At 43.4% G+C, this 17,928-nt stretch overlaps 1 protein-coding gene across 2 annotated transcripts in view; it reads right to left on the bottom strand.

The window, feature by feature from the left end:
* Nucleotides 1–17,928, bottom strand: part of CREB1 (cAMP responsive element binding protein 1) — a 244,865-nt gene that overhangs the window by 161,729 nt on the left and 65,208 nt on the right. For both annotated transcript variants that reach the window (XM_033945846.1, XM_033945847.1), the window contains one exon: nt 12,506–12,652. In XM_033945846.1, coding sequence (XP_033801737.1) covers nt 12,506–12,652 — 147 coding nt within the window. The remainder of the gene's footprint in view (nt 1–12,505; nt 12,653–17,928) is intronic.

Here is a 17,928-nt window from a genome sequence, read left to right as displayed (position 1 = left end):
CTCACTACAGGAGGTTAGTAAACAGAAAGAGTGGAGAGCTATGTATGTTAACGCACACAGCCTAGGGAATAAATTTCTACAACTAGAAACAGAAATTGTTAATGCAGATCTAGACATAGTAGCAATATCCGAAACATGGTTCATAGACTCTCATGGGTGGGATATAACTATACCAGGGTACAACCTGATTCGACAAGACAGAGAGGGTAAGTTAGGAGGTGGGGTAGCACTATACATCAAAGAAAACATTAAGACAACCAGGATCACGGATGTCAAGTATACTGGGGAATCTATCTGAGTAAACCTGGCCAAAGGCGGAGAAAAATGCCTGTACCTTGGTGTGATATACAGACCTCCAAGACAATCGGAGGACAAGGACGCAGAACTAATTGAAGACATTGAGAATATCACCTTACGGGGGGAGGCTGTACTATTAGGAGACTTCAACATGCCTGATGTAGACTGGAACACACTATCAGCGACAACTTGTGATAGCAGGAGGATATTAACGTCCATGAAGGGAGTACGGCTCAAACAAATGGTACTAGAGCCCACTAGGGCCCAGGCCATCCTGGACCTGGTACTTACGAACGGGGAAAGCGTCTCAGAGGTCTCGGTGGGAGAGACGCTAGCCACCAGTGACCATAGCACGGTATGGTTTAACCTTAAGAAAGGCTTCCCCAGGTCACAAACAAAAACAAGGGTACTCAATTTCTGGGGCACTGACTTCGCACGCATGGGAGATTTCGTCTATCAGACGCTGCAGGTTCAAGAAGTAACTACTAATGTGGAGGCTATGTGGTCAACCTTGAAATCGATCCTTCATGAGGCAACTATCCGCTACATAAAATCGGTAACCAAACAACAAAGAAAAAAAGAAACCCCAATGGTTCACAGATGAGGTATCGTGCCTCGTCAAGGAGAAGAAAAGAGCATTTCTCTCATACAAACGCACGGGGGAAAAAGAAGCAAACATTGAATACAGGAAAAAGTCTGCAGCGGTCAAAACAGCAGTCAGGGAGGCCAAAATTCGTATGGAAGAAACTCTAGCAAAGAACATCAAGAAAGGGGACAAATCCTTCTTCAGATACATTAGCGACAGGAAAAAGAACGCAAACGGGATAGTACGCCTTAGAACACCAGATGGGAATTATGTAGAAACAGACTCCGATAAAGCCAAACTACTGAATGATTACTTCTGTTCAGTCTTTACCTGCGAAGCACCAGGGCACGGGCCTCGGCTAGCAGCAAAGCAAAGCATGGAAGACCCATTTCAGAAGTTTGAGTTCACACCAGCTGATGTTTACAAAGAACTGTCAAGACTCAAGGTGAACAAAGCCATGGGACCGGACAATCTGCACCCAAGAGTGCTCAGAGAGCTATGCGATGTTTTGGCGGAACCATTAGCAATATTCTTCAATCTCTCCCTAAGTACGGGGAGAGTCCCCCTGGACTGGAAAACTGCCAACGTGGTTCCTCTGCACAAAAAGGGTTGCAGAGCGGAGGCTGCAAATTACAGACCAGTAAGTCTCACATCAATAGTGTGTAAACTCATGGAAATTCTACTTAAAGGGAAATTAGACACGATATTGGATGAGGGGAATCTGAGGGATCCCTGTCAACATGGATTCACTAGGGGCAGGTCATGCCAGTCCAATCTCATCAGCTTCTTTGATTGGGTGACAGGAAAGCTGGACTTGGGAGAGTCTCTGGACATAGTATACTTGGATTTCAGTAAAGCTTTTGACAGTGTCCCACACCGTAGACTATTAAACAAGATGAAATCGATGGGGTTAGGTGAGAAACTAACGGCGTGGGTCAACGATTGGCTGAGTGGAAGACTTCAGAAAGTGGTGGTCAATGGCACCCTCTCTGAGACATCGGTGGTGACTAGCGGAGTGCCGCAGGACTCAGTCCTGGGACCATCCCTTTTTAACATATTCATAAGGGACTTGACCACCCTGAGGGCTTCAGGGTAAAGTAGCGCTGTTCGCCGACGCCGCCAAACTGTGTAATATAGTGGGTGGAAGCAATCCCACGGATGGTATGACGCAGGATCTGATTAAGTTGGAAAAATGGTCCACGACATGGCAGCTGGGCTTCAACGCTAAGAAGTGTAAGGTCATGCATCTCGGCAGCAGAAATCCATGCAGAACATACACCTTGAATGGAGAAACACTAGCTAGGACTTCAGAGGAACGGGACTTGGGAGTGATCATCAGTGCAGACATGAAGGCTGCCAAACAAGTGGAGAAGGCCTCATCCAAGGCGAGGCAAATGATGGGATGTATCAATAGAAGCTTCGTCAGCCGCAAACCTGAAGTCATAATGCCACTGTATAGAACCATGGTGAGACCTCATCTAGAGTACTGTGTGCAATTCTGGAGGCCACATTACCGTAAAGATGTGCTTCGAGCTGAGTCGGTCCAGCGAATGGCCACTAGGAAGGTCTCTGGACTCAAGGGTCTCTCATACGAGGAAAGACTGGGCAAATTGCAGCTGTACTCTCTAGAGGAGCGCAGGGAAAGGGGTGACATGATTGAGACTTTTAAGTACGTCACAGGTCGTGTCGAGGTAGAAAACGATATACAGTGGTGCCTCACACAACGAACTTAATTCGTTCCAGGAGCAAGTTTGTTATGCGAAAAGTTCGTTATGTGAAACGCGTTTTCCCATAACAATACATGTTAAAAAAAATAATTCGTTCTGCAGCATAAAATATGCTAAGATGACATAAAAAAAAGATAAATTTGTCAAAATGGTGAAAATGGTGGTCTTGCTGAGGCCAAACTCTTTGACGAGGTCACACTGTTTTACCCCACATTCACTCCTTCTAATTATTTCCCGTTTCATTTCAACAGAAATCACCTTCCTGCTTTTTTTAGAAGCCATGATATATAAAAAATATTGAGTTTATCTTAAAAGGACGACTGTATACAGTGAGAGAGGGCAGTTAAGCGCAGTGACTAACGACTGCCTGCAGTGCCTGCGCGGAAGGATGCAATACATCGGCAGCTCGGGCAACTTCGTTGTGTGAAACGAAGTTCGTTGTGTGAAACGAAGTTCGTTGTGTGAAGTTCGTTGTGTGAAACGAAGTTCGTTGTGTGAATCAAGACATGAAGTTCGTTGTGTGCAGCGTTCGTTGTGCGAGGCGTTCATTATGCGAGGCACCACTGTATTCCTTCCCAAGGGACCCTCGGTCACAAGGGGGCACCTGCTCAAACTCAGGGGAGGGAAATTTAGTGGTGACATCAGGAAGTATTTCTTCACAGAAAGAGTGGTAGATCACTGGAACAAACTTCCGACGCAGGTAATCAAGGCCACAAGCGTGCTCGACTTTAAGAATAAATGGGACATCCACGTGGGATCCCTACGTGGGTCGAGCAGCACTCAGAGTTAATGGGGTGGGTCAGTAGAGTGGGCAGACTTGATGGGCTGTAGCCCTTTTCTGCCGTCACCTTTCTATGTTTCTATGTTTCTAATATTTCTCAATCATAAACAGGAATGCCTCTTCTGTCAAAGCTACAGGAAAAAGTTATTGGTGCTGTTTCACCTCCTAGCCTCATGGAATATTAATGACTGTATGTGATTTACCAACCCAGTCCAGAGTTGATTACTGAGTGACTAAGAGTGAAATTAACTTTTTCTGTTGTTTTTGTATGAGGTGCATGCTCCCAGGAAAACCCGGAGCGGCACAGTAATTCCACGGCCGGTGGCCGAATAAAAGCTTATGTTTTCAACAAGGCCATTCTGACAAAGTGTGATTTTTTCCCATAACCCTTGGAGAATAAGCTTAGTTGGGCATTTGCCAACGACTACCAACTTGAAAGGTGACCCTAATTCTAAAGGGACCACGCCAGTAACAAGCTTCATGTCACTACCCGACGGCTCAGGGTGTTCGCAGAGAGCGTGGGTGTGACACTGCTCAATGATTTTCAGTACCGAATGATCTGATGATATCTATGCCCAGGCCTGCACACATTCTGAGAGCTATCCCCCTATCTTGAGGGAAACTGCTCCAGACCTGGCGTCATTTTGTCATTTTTTTGTAGGCTAAAGCAGGCTGAGAACTGGAGGCCTGGCTTTGCCTGGCCCAGAGAACTTATATTTAGTATTGTAAATCACTTAATACCTATGTTGAAACAATATATCAAATGCAATAAATCCAATCCAAATACAGTGGAACCTTGGTTTACGAGCATAAATAATAATAAAAAGAGAGTAGCCTAGCAGGTGGAACGAGCAGCCCATTGCCTGATCCAGAGCATTCTGCAGGTTGAGATTGAATAAGCAGAAACATTATTGAGGACTCATGATGTTGTAACTAGCATCCACCACTTAATCCACCTCTGCCAATAGGAGATGGGGCAAAGGTATGCCACCTGCCAGCTCATGACACTGCAACCTGGTATGACAGATGCGTATCACAAAAGAAGCTGCTGTGGTCGCTGTGATTCCTAAGGCCAAGGCCTCAAATTGTCTTGAGAATCATATCAACTCTGCGATCCTACATATCTTTAAATACCATGCCTCCCTCACTAGGCAGGGATGTGTGTTTGATAACCTGCGCTAGCAAGGAATACATTCCTGCACTATTGGATACAGCCGAGCCATTGTCCTGGTTACTTTAAGGGACCCTTTCAGGAGCATCCTAATGCTTCATGACCAACACATTAATATCAGGATGCCAGGGAAACGAAGATGACTGGTCTCTCACTCAACTAATTATAGAGCAAGGAGCAGAGGAGACATGCTAGGAGTCCAAGTTTAACTCCCACAGAGAATCAGTAATAAGATCCAACAGAGCCAAGGTTTTGAACATACGGAGGACCATGGGATCATCCCTTTGATCAAGGGCTACCACTAGATCTAACATACACATACCCGTCTATGACCCTGCATCTCCTGACAAGGAGGGCATGTGAGACAGTAAGGACATAATAAGAGACCCTTCATCCACTGAACCTCCCTTGTAAAAGCCCCCTAGATCTTGGCTAGCCTCAGCCAGTGAGGAAGATGCACCCTGGGAGTCCCCGCTCCCTTGTGCGTCTTCACGTGTGCTGCCAGATTTCCCTTTGGAAGTTTGGCTGTCCTGAAAGGTTCTCCACATCAAATTAAATGTTGGAGAAAATTCCATACTAGGCAGCGTAGAGTCTTCTACAGAGGACTCCAGCTTGCATCACTAAGGCTTCGCACCCCTGCATTTAGGACAACTGCCATTCCAGGATTCCCAAAAAAATTTAGCCCCAACTAACAGGTTTCCCGTCCATTCCTGAACCTTAGAGAGGAAAGGGAAAGGCTAAGCTGACCGCTACCACCTCCCCCCCATTACTTGTTGCATGGCATGTGGCGTAAGGGCGCTCTTCGGGAGCCCATCCAGCACAAACCTGGCATGAATTAGGATTAAAAGAGACAGAGGACTCCAGCCCTGACAGTTTTGAGGCGATCTGAAGCTTTGAGAACTTTAATTTAAAAAAAAAAAAAATTCAGGAAATCCATGATGGCCCCCATGGCAGTGTTTTGGTGCCAAAAAAGGCTCAAAGATACTGAATCAAAAAGAAAAAAGCTAGCGAGTTTAGGATTTTAGAGGTGGTGGAACCTAAAGGGACAGACAGAAATGTTCAAAACAAGATTTACAGATATCTCCCCCCCCTCCCGATTTTCCTCATAGGCTGTAACAGCCTTACTCACTGTGACCTGTGCTGGCAATGTGCTGCAGCCTGCCTCTGTGAGAAGAAATCACTGCCTCAAAACAGAACATCCTTCCAGCACTATCTTTGAGCTGCCAGTCTGACGCAGCCTCCAACCCCTGCAGACGTGAAAAGGGGATGGCGAAACACAGTCGGCACACTGTAAGACCCTGCTGAGCCCCCTATGGATGCCTAACAGCCTGCGTTGAAGCTCCTGCAAAGCAGTAGGCAAACAATGCTATAAGGTACAGACCCCAAGCTCCAAAAAGGCTAGCCAACAGGTACCACAAGAGATTGGCTTGTCAGCTGCAGACTGCAGTCTGCTTCTCTTCCACTCAGGCAAACCTCTACCCTTGACTATGGGTGCTCTTAGCACTGAAATGAAGCAAAACCACCATGAAAACACACACAAAAAAAGAAAGAAGCAGATCAGATCAGATCAGAGACTCCTTCCAGCTTGCAGAATTAAAAAAACTGAAGGGGGCAGCAGAGCCCTCAGTAAAGGAGTAGGGATTCAAAAGCTGGAATGGATTTCTTCTGCATGGCTCACGAGTACTGGGGATATTACCCGTCCGTCCAGAATGGCACGCCTGTTGCACTAGAAAGAGATTAGGTTCTTACCTTGATAATGTCTTTTCCAGTAGATAGGGATGGTATGCTGAATTGTAGGGTTATTCATCTATGCTCATTAGCATACTGCAAAAGATTTAATCATAGCTTTTCAGTTCCTCCTCCTTCTTGATTGTCTCTGCTGCCCTCTTCACTTTGTACCAAAGCCAGCGACAACCCTATAGAAGAAGACAGGAGAAGGAGGGGTACGGGGAACTCCCTGAATCCAGGTGTCTGATCTGCTCAGATGGATTTAATACAATCAATGAATGAATTAGAATGTAATTAAAACATTAACAAGCCTCTGAGAGGAACCATGAATGTAAAAAAATACAAGTTTAAAAAGAAACATGAAGAAAAGCTCAGTGAAATGAAAGCGTTAGAATCGGAAATGGTGAAAGAAAGAACTTTTATGGCAAGAAAAATGGAGAGTTTTGAAAATCAATTAATGAAAAATAATCTGAGAGTTCTGAATTTCCAAAGTGTCCTCTGATTTCACCTATTGAGATGGCAAGGAAATATTAGCTATTCCAACAGAAAATTTACCCCCCAGTTGTACGAGCAAATTACCTTTATATAAAGAAACCCTTAGGGGCATCTATTCCTAATGAGATCCAAAGTTGTAGATATGAACTTGTCAATTTTTCTGAAGCATTCATTGGAGATTATAACAGATAGAACAACCTTGCTGATAACTCTTGTTTTGGAAAGTGATAGAGAATATATATTGCTTGAGAACCTGAATTAATGCATGTAAACCGTTCTGAGCTCCCCTGGGAGAAAGGTATAGAAAATTGAATGAATGAATGAATAAATAAATAAATATACAGTGGAACCTTGGTTTACAAGCATAATTCGTTCCAGAAGCATACTCGTAAACCAAATTCCCTATAGGAAATAAGGGAAACTCACTTGGTTTCACCTCCACCCCCCCGTGGCCACCAGCGCTGCTCCACCCCACCCATCCCCAAAAGACCCCCCCACCCCCAAGGCCACTGGTGCGCTTCCACATCCACCCCACCCCCCCCCGCGAACCGGCATCCCCCGCTCGCCCAAACTGAAGCCTTACCCCATCTGGCGCTGGCACGCAGCACCAACCCACAGGAGGTGCTGGTGCCCGAAGATCGTGCTGCTTGCTGGACTGGGCCTTGAGCATCTGTACATACTCAAGGCCTTCTGGCTCTCGTTCTCTCCGAGAATCTCGGAGAGAGGCGGGAGCCAGAAGGGGGGCGATGCCAGTTCGCGGGTGGGGGGACTCGCAAATCGAGTCAATGCTCAGTTTCCGAGTCATGATTTGCAAAAATGTTTTGCTCGTCTTGCAAAACACTCGCATACCACATTACTTGCAAACCGAGGTTTGACTACTTCGTTTGTATTTCCGTCATATGAATGATCAATTTTTAGGCTATAATGTTCGTATTTTTCCTGACATATCTCAGAGGCGAAAGAAAAAATTCTTGGCCTTAAGACCAAGAATCCTAGCCCTGGGAGGAGTATTTTTGTTGATGTTTCCAGTAAAATGTTATTACATATTAGAATAAGAATTAATTTTTTTAGCCTACATAGCTGTTAGAATTTATAATCAAGAGAAGGATTAGTAACTATAACTAATGATGTGTAACTTGCCATATAGCCGGCAGTAGGATGTGCAGAATATTGCTGCTATTTATTTGATTATATATATATCCAATAATATTTTTCGCTCCATAAGACGCACCTCACCATAAGATGCACCCTGAGGAGGAAGTGATGTCATCGAGAAGTATGGCTGCTTAATTTCTGAGCTCCGGTGGGGCTCGAGCTATTCAGTTTTATAACACCTTTCTACTGCGAAGTGCAAGCTCATTTTCAGTGCATACATTCATTGAATGTATGGTGTAGTGCTCCCAGTGCCTCCTTCCTTTGTCCATAATGCCCCAGTGCCCCTTCCCGTGTCCTTAGTGCCCCCAGTGCCTCCTTCTCATGTCCTTAGTGCCTCCGTCCCGTGTCCGTAGTGCCTCCAGTGCTTCCTTCTCATGTCCTTAGTGCCTCCGTCCTGTGTCCATAGTGCCCCCAGTGCCTCCGTCCTGTGTCCATAGTGCCTCCTTATGTGCCCCCCACTACCTTCCAGAGTTTGGCCAGCCTGCCTGTCTACCTATCTCCCTCCCTCGCTAAAACCAGCCAGCTTGCCTGCCTACATCCTGCCCTCCCTGCCGCGGGAAAAAAAAGCGCCTCTCCCCTTCCTTTCCCACAGCCCGCGCTCTACAATCCCCCCGCCGACAAGAAGTCTTTCCGACGTCAATTCTGACATCGGAGAGGGCATTCCGGGCCAGCCAATCACTGCCTGGTTGACCCGGAACGTCCTTTCCGACGTCAGAATTGACGTCGGAAAGACTTCTTGTCAGCGGGGGACATAGGATCGTAGCGGCGTGGCCAGGGGAAAGGAAGGGCAGCAAAACCTGGACCTGGCCGGCTGTGCACCCCCCCAAGCTGTGCACCTGTGGCGGACCGCCCCCCTCCTTGGTACGCCACTGAGGCCACAGTTGTACGATAGCTCACTTCTGGGCTCTGATCTGCGGCTAAAGAAGTGTGGTACTTTCTTGTTCTGTGCTGTGGCCATGAGGTTGATGCGGGGCTGCCCCCAGCACCTTACAATTGCTCGAAACGCCTGAAGTGACAGGGCCCACTCCCTGGGATCTAGAGTCCGACAGCTGAGGAAGTCCACCTAAACACTGTCCACTCTGGCCACATGTGCCGCCATCAGTGCCAGAAGATGATGTTCTGCCAAAGGAACAGAAGACGGGCCTCCTGAGCCAAGGGAGAGCTCTTGGTTCCTCCCTGAGTTCACGTTTCAAGTTTATTAAAATTTGATGAAACGCTAATCATAATTCTACGCCTTTAACAGTTAAAAATTAAAAAGGGGCACAACTAACGTACTTGTTATAGACATAGGTCACCGCTGTCGCATTGTCAGAGAAGATCCGGACAGCCTGCCCCTCCAGAGTCTGCTGCAGCTCTTTCAGAGCCAGACGAATGACCCAGAGCTCCAGCCGGTTGATGGACCACTTCCTCTGCAACCAAGTCCAGCAGCCCTGAAGGAGATGATGATCACAGTGAGCCCCCCAGCTCTGAAGGCTGGCATCCATGGTGACCACAATCCAGGAGGCAATGTGCAATGAACACCCTGACAGAGCAACTGAGGGTGAAGCCACCAGGTCATGCTTGCTCTGGCCTCCAAAGTCCACGGCAGTTTCATCTCTAGGACATCACAGTGGGGCGCCCAGAGAGAGAGCAAGGCCTATTGAAGAGGATGCATAAGCGCCCTTGCCCAAGGGACCACCTCCAGCATGGCCACCATGGAGCCCAGAACCTGCAGATAGTCCCACGCAAAAGATGCCGCCTTTTTCAATAGCTCTGAAATCTGTGCACACCTCTTCTGTCTGCGTGCCTCGGTAAACACGGCCCACCACATCGAACAGAACTCCCAAAGTTGACAATCCAGACCAGGTCTTCCAGCACCCTGAGTACTATTTCCACTATGGTGCGCCATGGACACCACCTCTATTGTGGCTACCATTGACTCAAGGACCTGAAGGTAATGCCACGCAGTAGGCTGTGGCTTTGTCAACAGGTCTAAACTGACCATAAATGCTTTCCCTGGTCAATGGCTGAGACCTCCTCCTGGTCCTCCAGATGGGAGGCTGATTCTCCCATCAGGGACATCCTCATTTTGGGATAATAAAAGGATTAAATCTGACCCTCCACCCATCCTCCGAATCTCTGTCTGATGGACCATCAGAGTCCAGGATAGGCTCCACTCAGGGAAGAATTGCTCTGAGGGGCCTGCGTGCTGGTCTGTTTGCAAAGTTCTGCCTTGCTCATAAACTTGCAATAGGAGATTAATGGAGTAAAGGCCTGAGAGAGAAATTCTCTTTGCTCCTTAACAGTAGAGCAAACACCTTTTTTTGGGCTGCAAAGCCTCTAAGCCTTTACAATGCACAGGACCACTCTCCCGGGTCTCCAAAAGGTGTTTCATCCCCACTGACGAGACCATTTGCCTTTCTACATCCCTAGAGGCCTGTGGAGGGGCTAAGATCAAAGCTCCTACTCCTCCCTCCTGTGCCACATGACATGTGGCGCAAGGGCACTCTTCAGCATGATATGGGGTATTACGGTCTGAGGTCTCCATCCCTATCAGTTTTGAGGCAAAATGAGGTGTATTAAAGAAGTTGAAGAACTTACTGCTCAAGAACGCTTCAGGGCTGACCAAAAACTTCAAAAAATAGGATTTTAGGGGAGGGGGTCCAAGGATCTAACTGCAGAAATAATCAAAACACAGTTTTTAGGATCCTCCATCCCCCCCTCCTAATTTTCTGCAGAGGCTGTCACAGCCTGGACACAAAGACCATGTTCTGGGGAAATGGTGCTGCAGCCTGCTTCAACTCCTTGAAAGTGTAGCAGGATTTGGAGGGGTTCTCTGCTTCAAACTGCCGGTCATCTGTCACACTGAGATCTTTGAGTGCCAGTTGGACCATAGTCAGACTAATGATCAACCCCCCCCCCCCAAGGCCATGACCAATGCTGGAAAAAAGGAGGGGGAGACAAAGCTGCAACCAGCACCATGAGTGCTATTGATGCCTAACAACCTGTGCTCAAGCTCCTGACCAAGTGAAGGAAGCAAGCAAGTGCTGAGAACCTGGAACCTCGAGTTCCATAAATCTTCAGCAGGCTGGCTGTACAGGTCCCTGCCGGATACACCTACCAACTGCAGACTAAATGTCTGCTTCCCTCCAAGCAGGCACAGCAGTCCTTGAAGATGCATTAAAAAACTAGAATAAAGTGAAAAACTGAAAAAGATACAACAAAACAATAAAGAAACAAGTGGAGCAGAGCAGTAAGACACATTAATGCTTGCCTGCATAAAGAACAACTGAAAGGGGCAGCAGAGACTGTGGAGGAGCTGAAAAGCTGTGACTGACATTTTCTGTAGTATGCTCATGAGCATAGATGGACAACCCTACAGTTCAGCATACCATCCCTATTGCACTGGAATTCAGTGTATTTTCTACAGACACCTTTTTCTTGGATACTGACCCCTAAAGGTGGACCCTAGCATATGGTAACTATGATTTGGATTATTTTCCCTATGTGCATCACTTTGCATTTGTTCACATTAAATTTTATTTGCTATATGGATGTCCAGTCTTCCAATTTCCTAAGATCTTCCTGCAAATTTTCACAGTCCACGTGTGTTTCAACAATTTGGTTTATTTTTTGTAACTGCAACTTTAATCACCTCAACTTGTTATTCTGATAAATTTTTTTTTATACAATACTCCCCCGATATTCACGAACCCCAGCGAATGTTAAAAAACTACGAATATGGTTTTTAGTGGGGGAGACAGGAGAGGGCAGCCGGAATGCCGGCGAGTGAAGGAAATCACTCGCGGTATGCTCCGACTACCTCTTCCTGTACTAAAGTCGGGCCTCACCAATCAGGAGCTGCATGTCAAAGTCCTTCATTGAGAAAAATGTCCATTTAACTCTACCCTGTTTTCTGTCCAGTAACTAATTCCTAATTCACAACAATACATTTCCTCCTATCCCATGGCTTTTTTATTTTCTTAGGAATCTCTTCAGAAGTGCTGTAAACCCCACTGTAGAGCCTCCCCTCCTTCCCCCAGTTCCTGGTGGTCTAATAGTCTTTTGAGTAGAAGGTGATGCCTAGTCATTCCTGCCCATGCAGCTCCAGGCTCAAAATGGTTGCATCTAGAGGTTATGGCAGCCATTTTGATGCTGGAGCCGGCATGGGGGAACAACTGGGGGATCGCTCCTGTCCAGACTACCACTAGGGAATATAAAAGTATGCCTTGGGGGGGGGGGGGGGGGGAGAGTAGGAAAAGGCATGTGACTACAGGCGTGGGAATACTTTCGGAGGGGATAATGAGGTGCATGTAACTGGGACTGGAAATTGGTCACCCCCTTAGATGGGTCCCAAATGATTATCAAAACATGCCCCATGAAGCCTGGATATTCTATGCACGAATATCCAGATCAAGTTTGGCTGGCAACAATCAGAGTTTAAAAACCACTGACCACCACCAGCTGAATACTGGATAGATAACTTCTAATACTGAGCATCTGTGCATTAATATTTCAATGCATTAAAAGATCAATATGATTAGTGACAGTAATATTATAGCAAGTGTCAGGATTTAGATACGTACTTGGACTGTCTGGACTTGTGGAGACTGAATAACCGATGGTTGCGCAGCTTGAATAACTCCGTGTACTTGAACTGTCTGTCCATTTGGAAGCTGGACTAAGGTCACTGTAGGGGCAGATGATGTTGCATGAGCAGCTGCCATTGAAACCTATTCAAAAGAAAAATACATATTTTTATAAAAATGTATGGAAGGTAGGGGGAACACCATCAACTAGGATCAAGAAGGAATATTCCTAAATTCAACTAACTTCTGATAGATCAAATCAGTTAATCTAACACTAACAACTGCCAACAATTCAATCTTGAATAAATTATATTATCTAAAATAATTTTTAAACTACGTAAGATTTGCCAAGTACAAAGCAGTCCAAAGCATCACTTTACTGCCATTAAATCACTCATTTATGTTAGCTTTATGAAAGGCTGGTGCTGTATCTTGCCAAAAGGAAACAAGCAAACAGCACTGAAGAAAATAAAAAAGGAACCAAAATAATCTGGTCAAATAAATAATTTAATGACACTAAAAAAAAAAAGTAAAATCATAAAATAAAATGTAACATTGCTATAGTTCACCTGTAGGCTGTGTCAGGAGTTCATGATGAACATATGTACAACTACTGAATGTATGCAATGTTCCCTGCACAGCTGGGAGCAAAGTGCAGAAACAGGAACTTCTTTCTCAAAGACCTATGATTAACCATGCCATGATTGTCTCGGGCAACACAACAAAGAGCATAAGAAAGTTAAGAGGCACTATTCATTACAACATGTATTCAGTTCTTTATTTATGTTCCTTATCAACCCCTGATACAGCCTATAAGCAAACCATAGCCAGTTTGAGTTTTATTTTATGATGTTAACTATTTTTGAGTTTCATTAAATTATTTGACCAAATTATTTTGATTCATCTTTTGTTTTCTTTGTTGCCATTTCATTGTTTCCTCCCTTTAACTAATATGTGGGTAGAAAACCATATATCTACAGTCATGAACTGGTAATAAATAGTTTTATTAGGAATACTTATTGCAAAATAAAGAAATATTTCATTTGTTATAGTCTTTCATAAATATCTTTGGGATTATCAGATTACTTCTATTTCCTTTGGAGCTCTGTATTTAATCTTACCTCCAAGGGACTACATCAGTTAGTTGTTCAAACTGAGAAGTCAACAGTCAAGTTACATGTACATAGCATTATGTAAACCCATGAACGTGGTCTACAATATATGAAGCATTAAATATAATTTTTCCTTTAATGTAGCAATTTTAAATAATATGCTACAAAGGAATACAGCACCAAGTATTGGTCAACTAACACAGTAAACTAATTACTTCTATCTTAAAAATATTTGTTCAATTAATACCTTCATAAAAACACATACATTTCATTTGATTCATGTTTTTAATATGATAATGGCAATAACAGAAGAAATGAAATATGTAAAGTAGACGCTGAACAGCCTGTGAAATAGTCATGAATGGAAATGAAGGGAATATATCATTAAGGGAGGAACACAGTCATGTCAACTTCAGTTAAATAAAGACTACCCTGCTTGTAATGTTTTTATAGCAGTAGAACCACCAAAACCTGTAATCAAACATTCTAAACTGCTTGAGCTCTTATGCTTTAATGTCCAACCTGCAACTGTGACTTTGCCACCACTACAGAATGATTTCTGGATTTGAAGGATATTGCACAGTATTTTTCTAACTAGTGGGAGAACATAAGGAATATTAAAACTGACAAAGCTGTTTTCATCTAAAGTAATTCTACTTTTTTAAAGGTTTTAGAACTATTTGTTATCAGGACAACGTTATACATAGTCAGTTTATTAGAATAATTATATACCTAAAGAATGTGGTCAAAATACTATGTTTCTAAAGTTCCTAAAATCCTGACTCTTCATTGCAAATTGGGACAATAACTAAAATTTAACAATTTTTAAAAAATATTGAATCCATGGTTTACAGTAAGAGGAAAGGGGGAAACATGATAAAGACACTTAACAACTGAAAGGTATTAACGTATTTATAAAACTTTTTTTGATACAAAGAAAAGTTGTCAAAGTAGGATTCATGAAACTGAGGATGCAGACAAAGAGTAATGACAATTAATATTTCATGGAAAGAATGGTCAACAACTGGAATGGTCTCTTGGAACAGGTGGTGAAAACTATAATAGAAATGACTTAAAAAGGAATGATAGAAAGAGAGAATTAATACTATCAAAAGGTGAAGGGACAACAGTAGTATGAGCCAATGACACTGTCACTGTGGATAGCCAATAGGGGTATCCTGCAAAGAGTGGTGGTTATGATTGCATCAGAGGCATTGCAGCAATCTGCACAGAGCAAAGTTATGACACTAAGAAAAATGTTATAGGCTGGTGACCTGGATTGGCTACCATGAAGACGGTATACGGGGCTAGATGGACCACTGGTCTGACCCAGTAAGGCTATTCTTATGTTCTTATTTCAATCAAGGCTACATATTATAGACAATAATAGCCTTACTGGTTTGATGGCTGTATGCACTGTTAGAACCTTGTTACTAACACATGGGAAGGAATATCTTGTTTTAGCTCAAGTATTGGTCTTGTATGACTCTACAAGGAAAGCATAAAATGGCCCACTAGTTGATGTTGTGAAGGCCAGTATATATTAATAAAACCTGAGCATGTTTAGGATAGCACTGTAAGAAAAACAGCTGGGGATGAGGGTTTTTTTTTTTTTAAAGGCAGCATGAAGGGCAAGGGGACAGGATCTGACATTGTACACTTATTAAACCAAGATGGAAAACTCTCAAAAGGGGCAGAATAGATGGGCCAATCTGTATTTTTCTTCTGTCATTTACCAACTTACTATAATATTGACTTCTATGGTGGCTGCTTTTTATTCCCCAATTAGAAAATAATTTATTTTAGACTTCTAAACTATATTGCTAGGAATTTTATATATAATCATTTATACATAAATAGACTACAATAAATATTGTTCTGTGACACTATCCCCCTCTTCTATTAAACTGCACTAGCAGTTTTTAGTGCAGAGCGCTGCGCTGAATGGCCCGTGCTGCTCCCGATGCTCATAGGAACTCTATGAGCGTCGGGAGCAGCGCAAGCCATTCAGTGCGGCTCCCCGCGTTAGAAACAATGCTTATGACAATGAGGTTTCAGACCCAATCTTCTTGTATGACATACACTAATGTATCCAAAAATAGCTGCAATTAGGAACTGTTTTCACTACTGTCATTTTCTATCATATTTCTATGACTAAGACACATTTTTACGACTAGGATCTGCAATATTTTATGTTATCATGTATTGGTTAAATATGACAAACCCTTCACATTTGAGTACATCTGTTTCTGTAGAACTACCTAATAATGGCTCTGATTCTTAAAAGGTCTGATGGTTAAATGTCTGGGAATACAAACATTTACACAAGTGGATACTCAATATATAAGCATCTAACACTTTGAAAATTATCTAGTTATACCTCTAACATCTCAAATGTCTAAATGAGGAAACCTTTCACTAGCATGGGTGGTGGTAGCAAGGGCAGCAGTAAATAGCAGCAATCATAGAGCTTAATATTAAATCTGGAATGTATGGGAAACTTGGGCACAAGCCAATACCAACAGTGGAAGCTGCAGTCAGGCAACATTTAATCAAACCAAAAATTGCAGGAAGCACATTAAGATGTCCAGACATCTAGCTGAGCAGCAAGGAATAACACTGTTCAGCTCTTCCATTGGGCTGACTGAAAGGTCTGGTAGCATGGAACTCTGCCAGCTGACTACACCCAGCTGCAGGGCTGGAGTGATTTTCATTCCAAAGAGAAGCAGAGAAAGATGTTATGAATGAGGTGAGGAGGAGAAAATATGGAGAATAGGATACCAATGGAGGCCAAAAAATGAAGTCACACAAAAAAGAGAAACTGATGAATGAGACAAGCAGGGAAGAAAGAAAAGATCTGGAGGAATACAAAAGAAACAAAGGGATAACAAGAAATTAAAAATGAAGAGGAGAAAAGTAAATAATAAGATAGAGAGGAAGTGAAAGTAAGAAGACTAGAAGTGGAATTAGGAGAGAAGAGAGTGGAGAACCAGTATGAGGTAACTGGTGTGGAAAGTTTGAGCCAAGAGATATAAAACTTATTGAGAAGAGAGGGAGAGAAATGGAAGATTCTATAAAGGTAATGACAATATGGTCAACGTGGAGCTAGTGAAATATCTTGACAAATTCGACATACTAAACGAATACCAATCAGGATTCAGGAAAGGCTTTAGCACTGAGACAGTCATAGCCTCGATCCTAAATCACCTATACGGCTTATTCAGCAAAGGAACAAGTGCTCTAATTCTACAGCTGGACTTCAGCAGTGCATTCGATTTAGTTGATCACGCAATAATGACATATTGCCTAGATGCAATAGGAATCATGGGAAAACCTAAGAACTGGATACAGGGCTTCCTAACAAAGAGATCATACCGAGTGGGTAGTGATGGGACATATTCAAACTCCTGGAGAAACCCCTCGGGAGTACCACAGGGTTCACCACTTTCACCTACTCTATTCAACATTTACATATCATCTCTAGGGCACCTACTGCAAAAACTAAACCTAATCTACTACATATATGCAGACGACATCTCCATTTTAATCCCAGTGAACAGCATAACAAACGAAACCTCAAAATACATTACTCATATTCTGACCGAAATAGAACATTGGACAAGCAACTTCAAACTGAAACTTAACACAGAAAAAACAAAAATCTTCCTTGCAAGCCCAACGGATAAAATTACCAATTCAACGTTACATATAAAAGACCATGATTACCCAATTACTAACACAATAAAAATATTGGGAGTCACATTGGACACACCTCACAATGATTGAACACACGAATAAAGTGGCAAAAAAATGTTTCACGATGTTATGGAGATTAAAGACCATCAAAAAATACTTTGACCCACTATCGTTTAGATTACTAGTGCAATCACTAGTACTTTCTACTCTGGACTATTGTAATATCGTTTATATGGGTATACCCCAAAAGACAATGAGGAATCTTAGAATCATTCAGAACTCAGCGGTCCGCTTGATATCTGGATTAAAAAAGAATGACCATGTCACCCCCTACTACAAACTACTGCACTGGCTGACAGTCGAGGCAAGAATAATATTCAAATTCTCCTGCATATGTTTCAAGCTAGCTTGGGGACTAGCTCCTACGTATCTGCAAACACACTTTGCATTCTACAACCCAACAAGACAAACCAGAAACAGCTATCTTTTTACACACTCAAGCATAACCAATTGCAAATACAAAACCTTCCTGGACAGAACTTTCATGCACCAAGCAAACAAACAACAACATTGGCTAGACAGTTACATTAATAAAGCTGAACTGACCTACAA

The sequence above is a fragment of the Geotrypetes seraphini genome, chromosome 5 (assembly GCF_902459505.1).
Source record: "Geotrypetes seraphini chromosome 5, aGeoSer1.1, whole genome shotgun sequence".
Lineage (NCBI taxonomy): Eukaryota > Metazoa > Chordata > Amphibia > Gymnophiona > Dermophiidae > Geotrypetes > Geotrypetes seraphini.
Note: the sequence above shows the minus strand (reverse complement) of the source record. Positions and strands in the feature narration are given on the sequence as shown.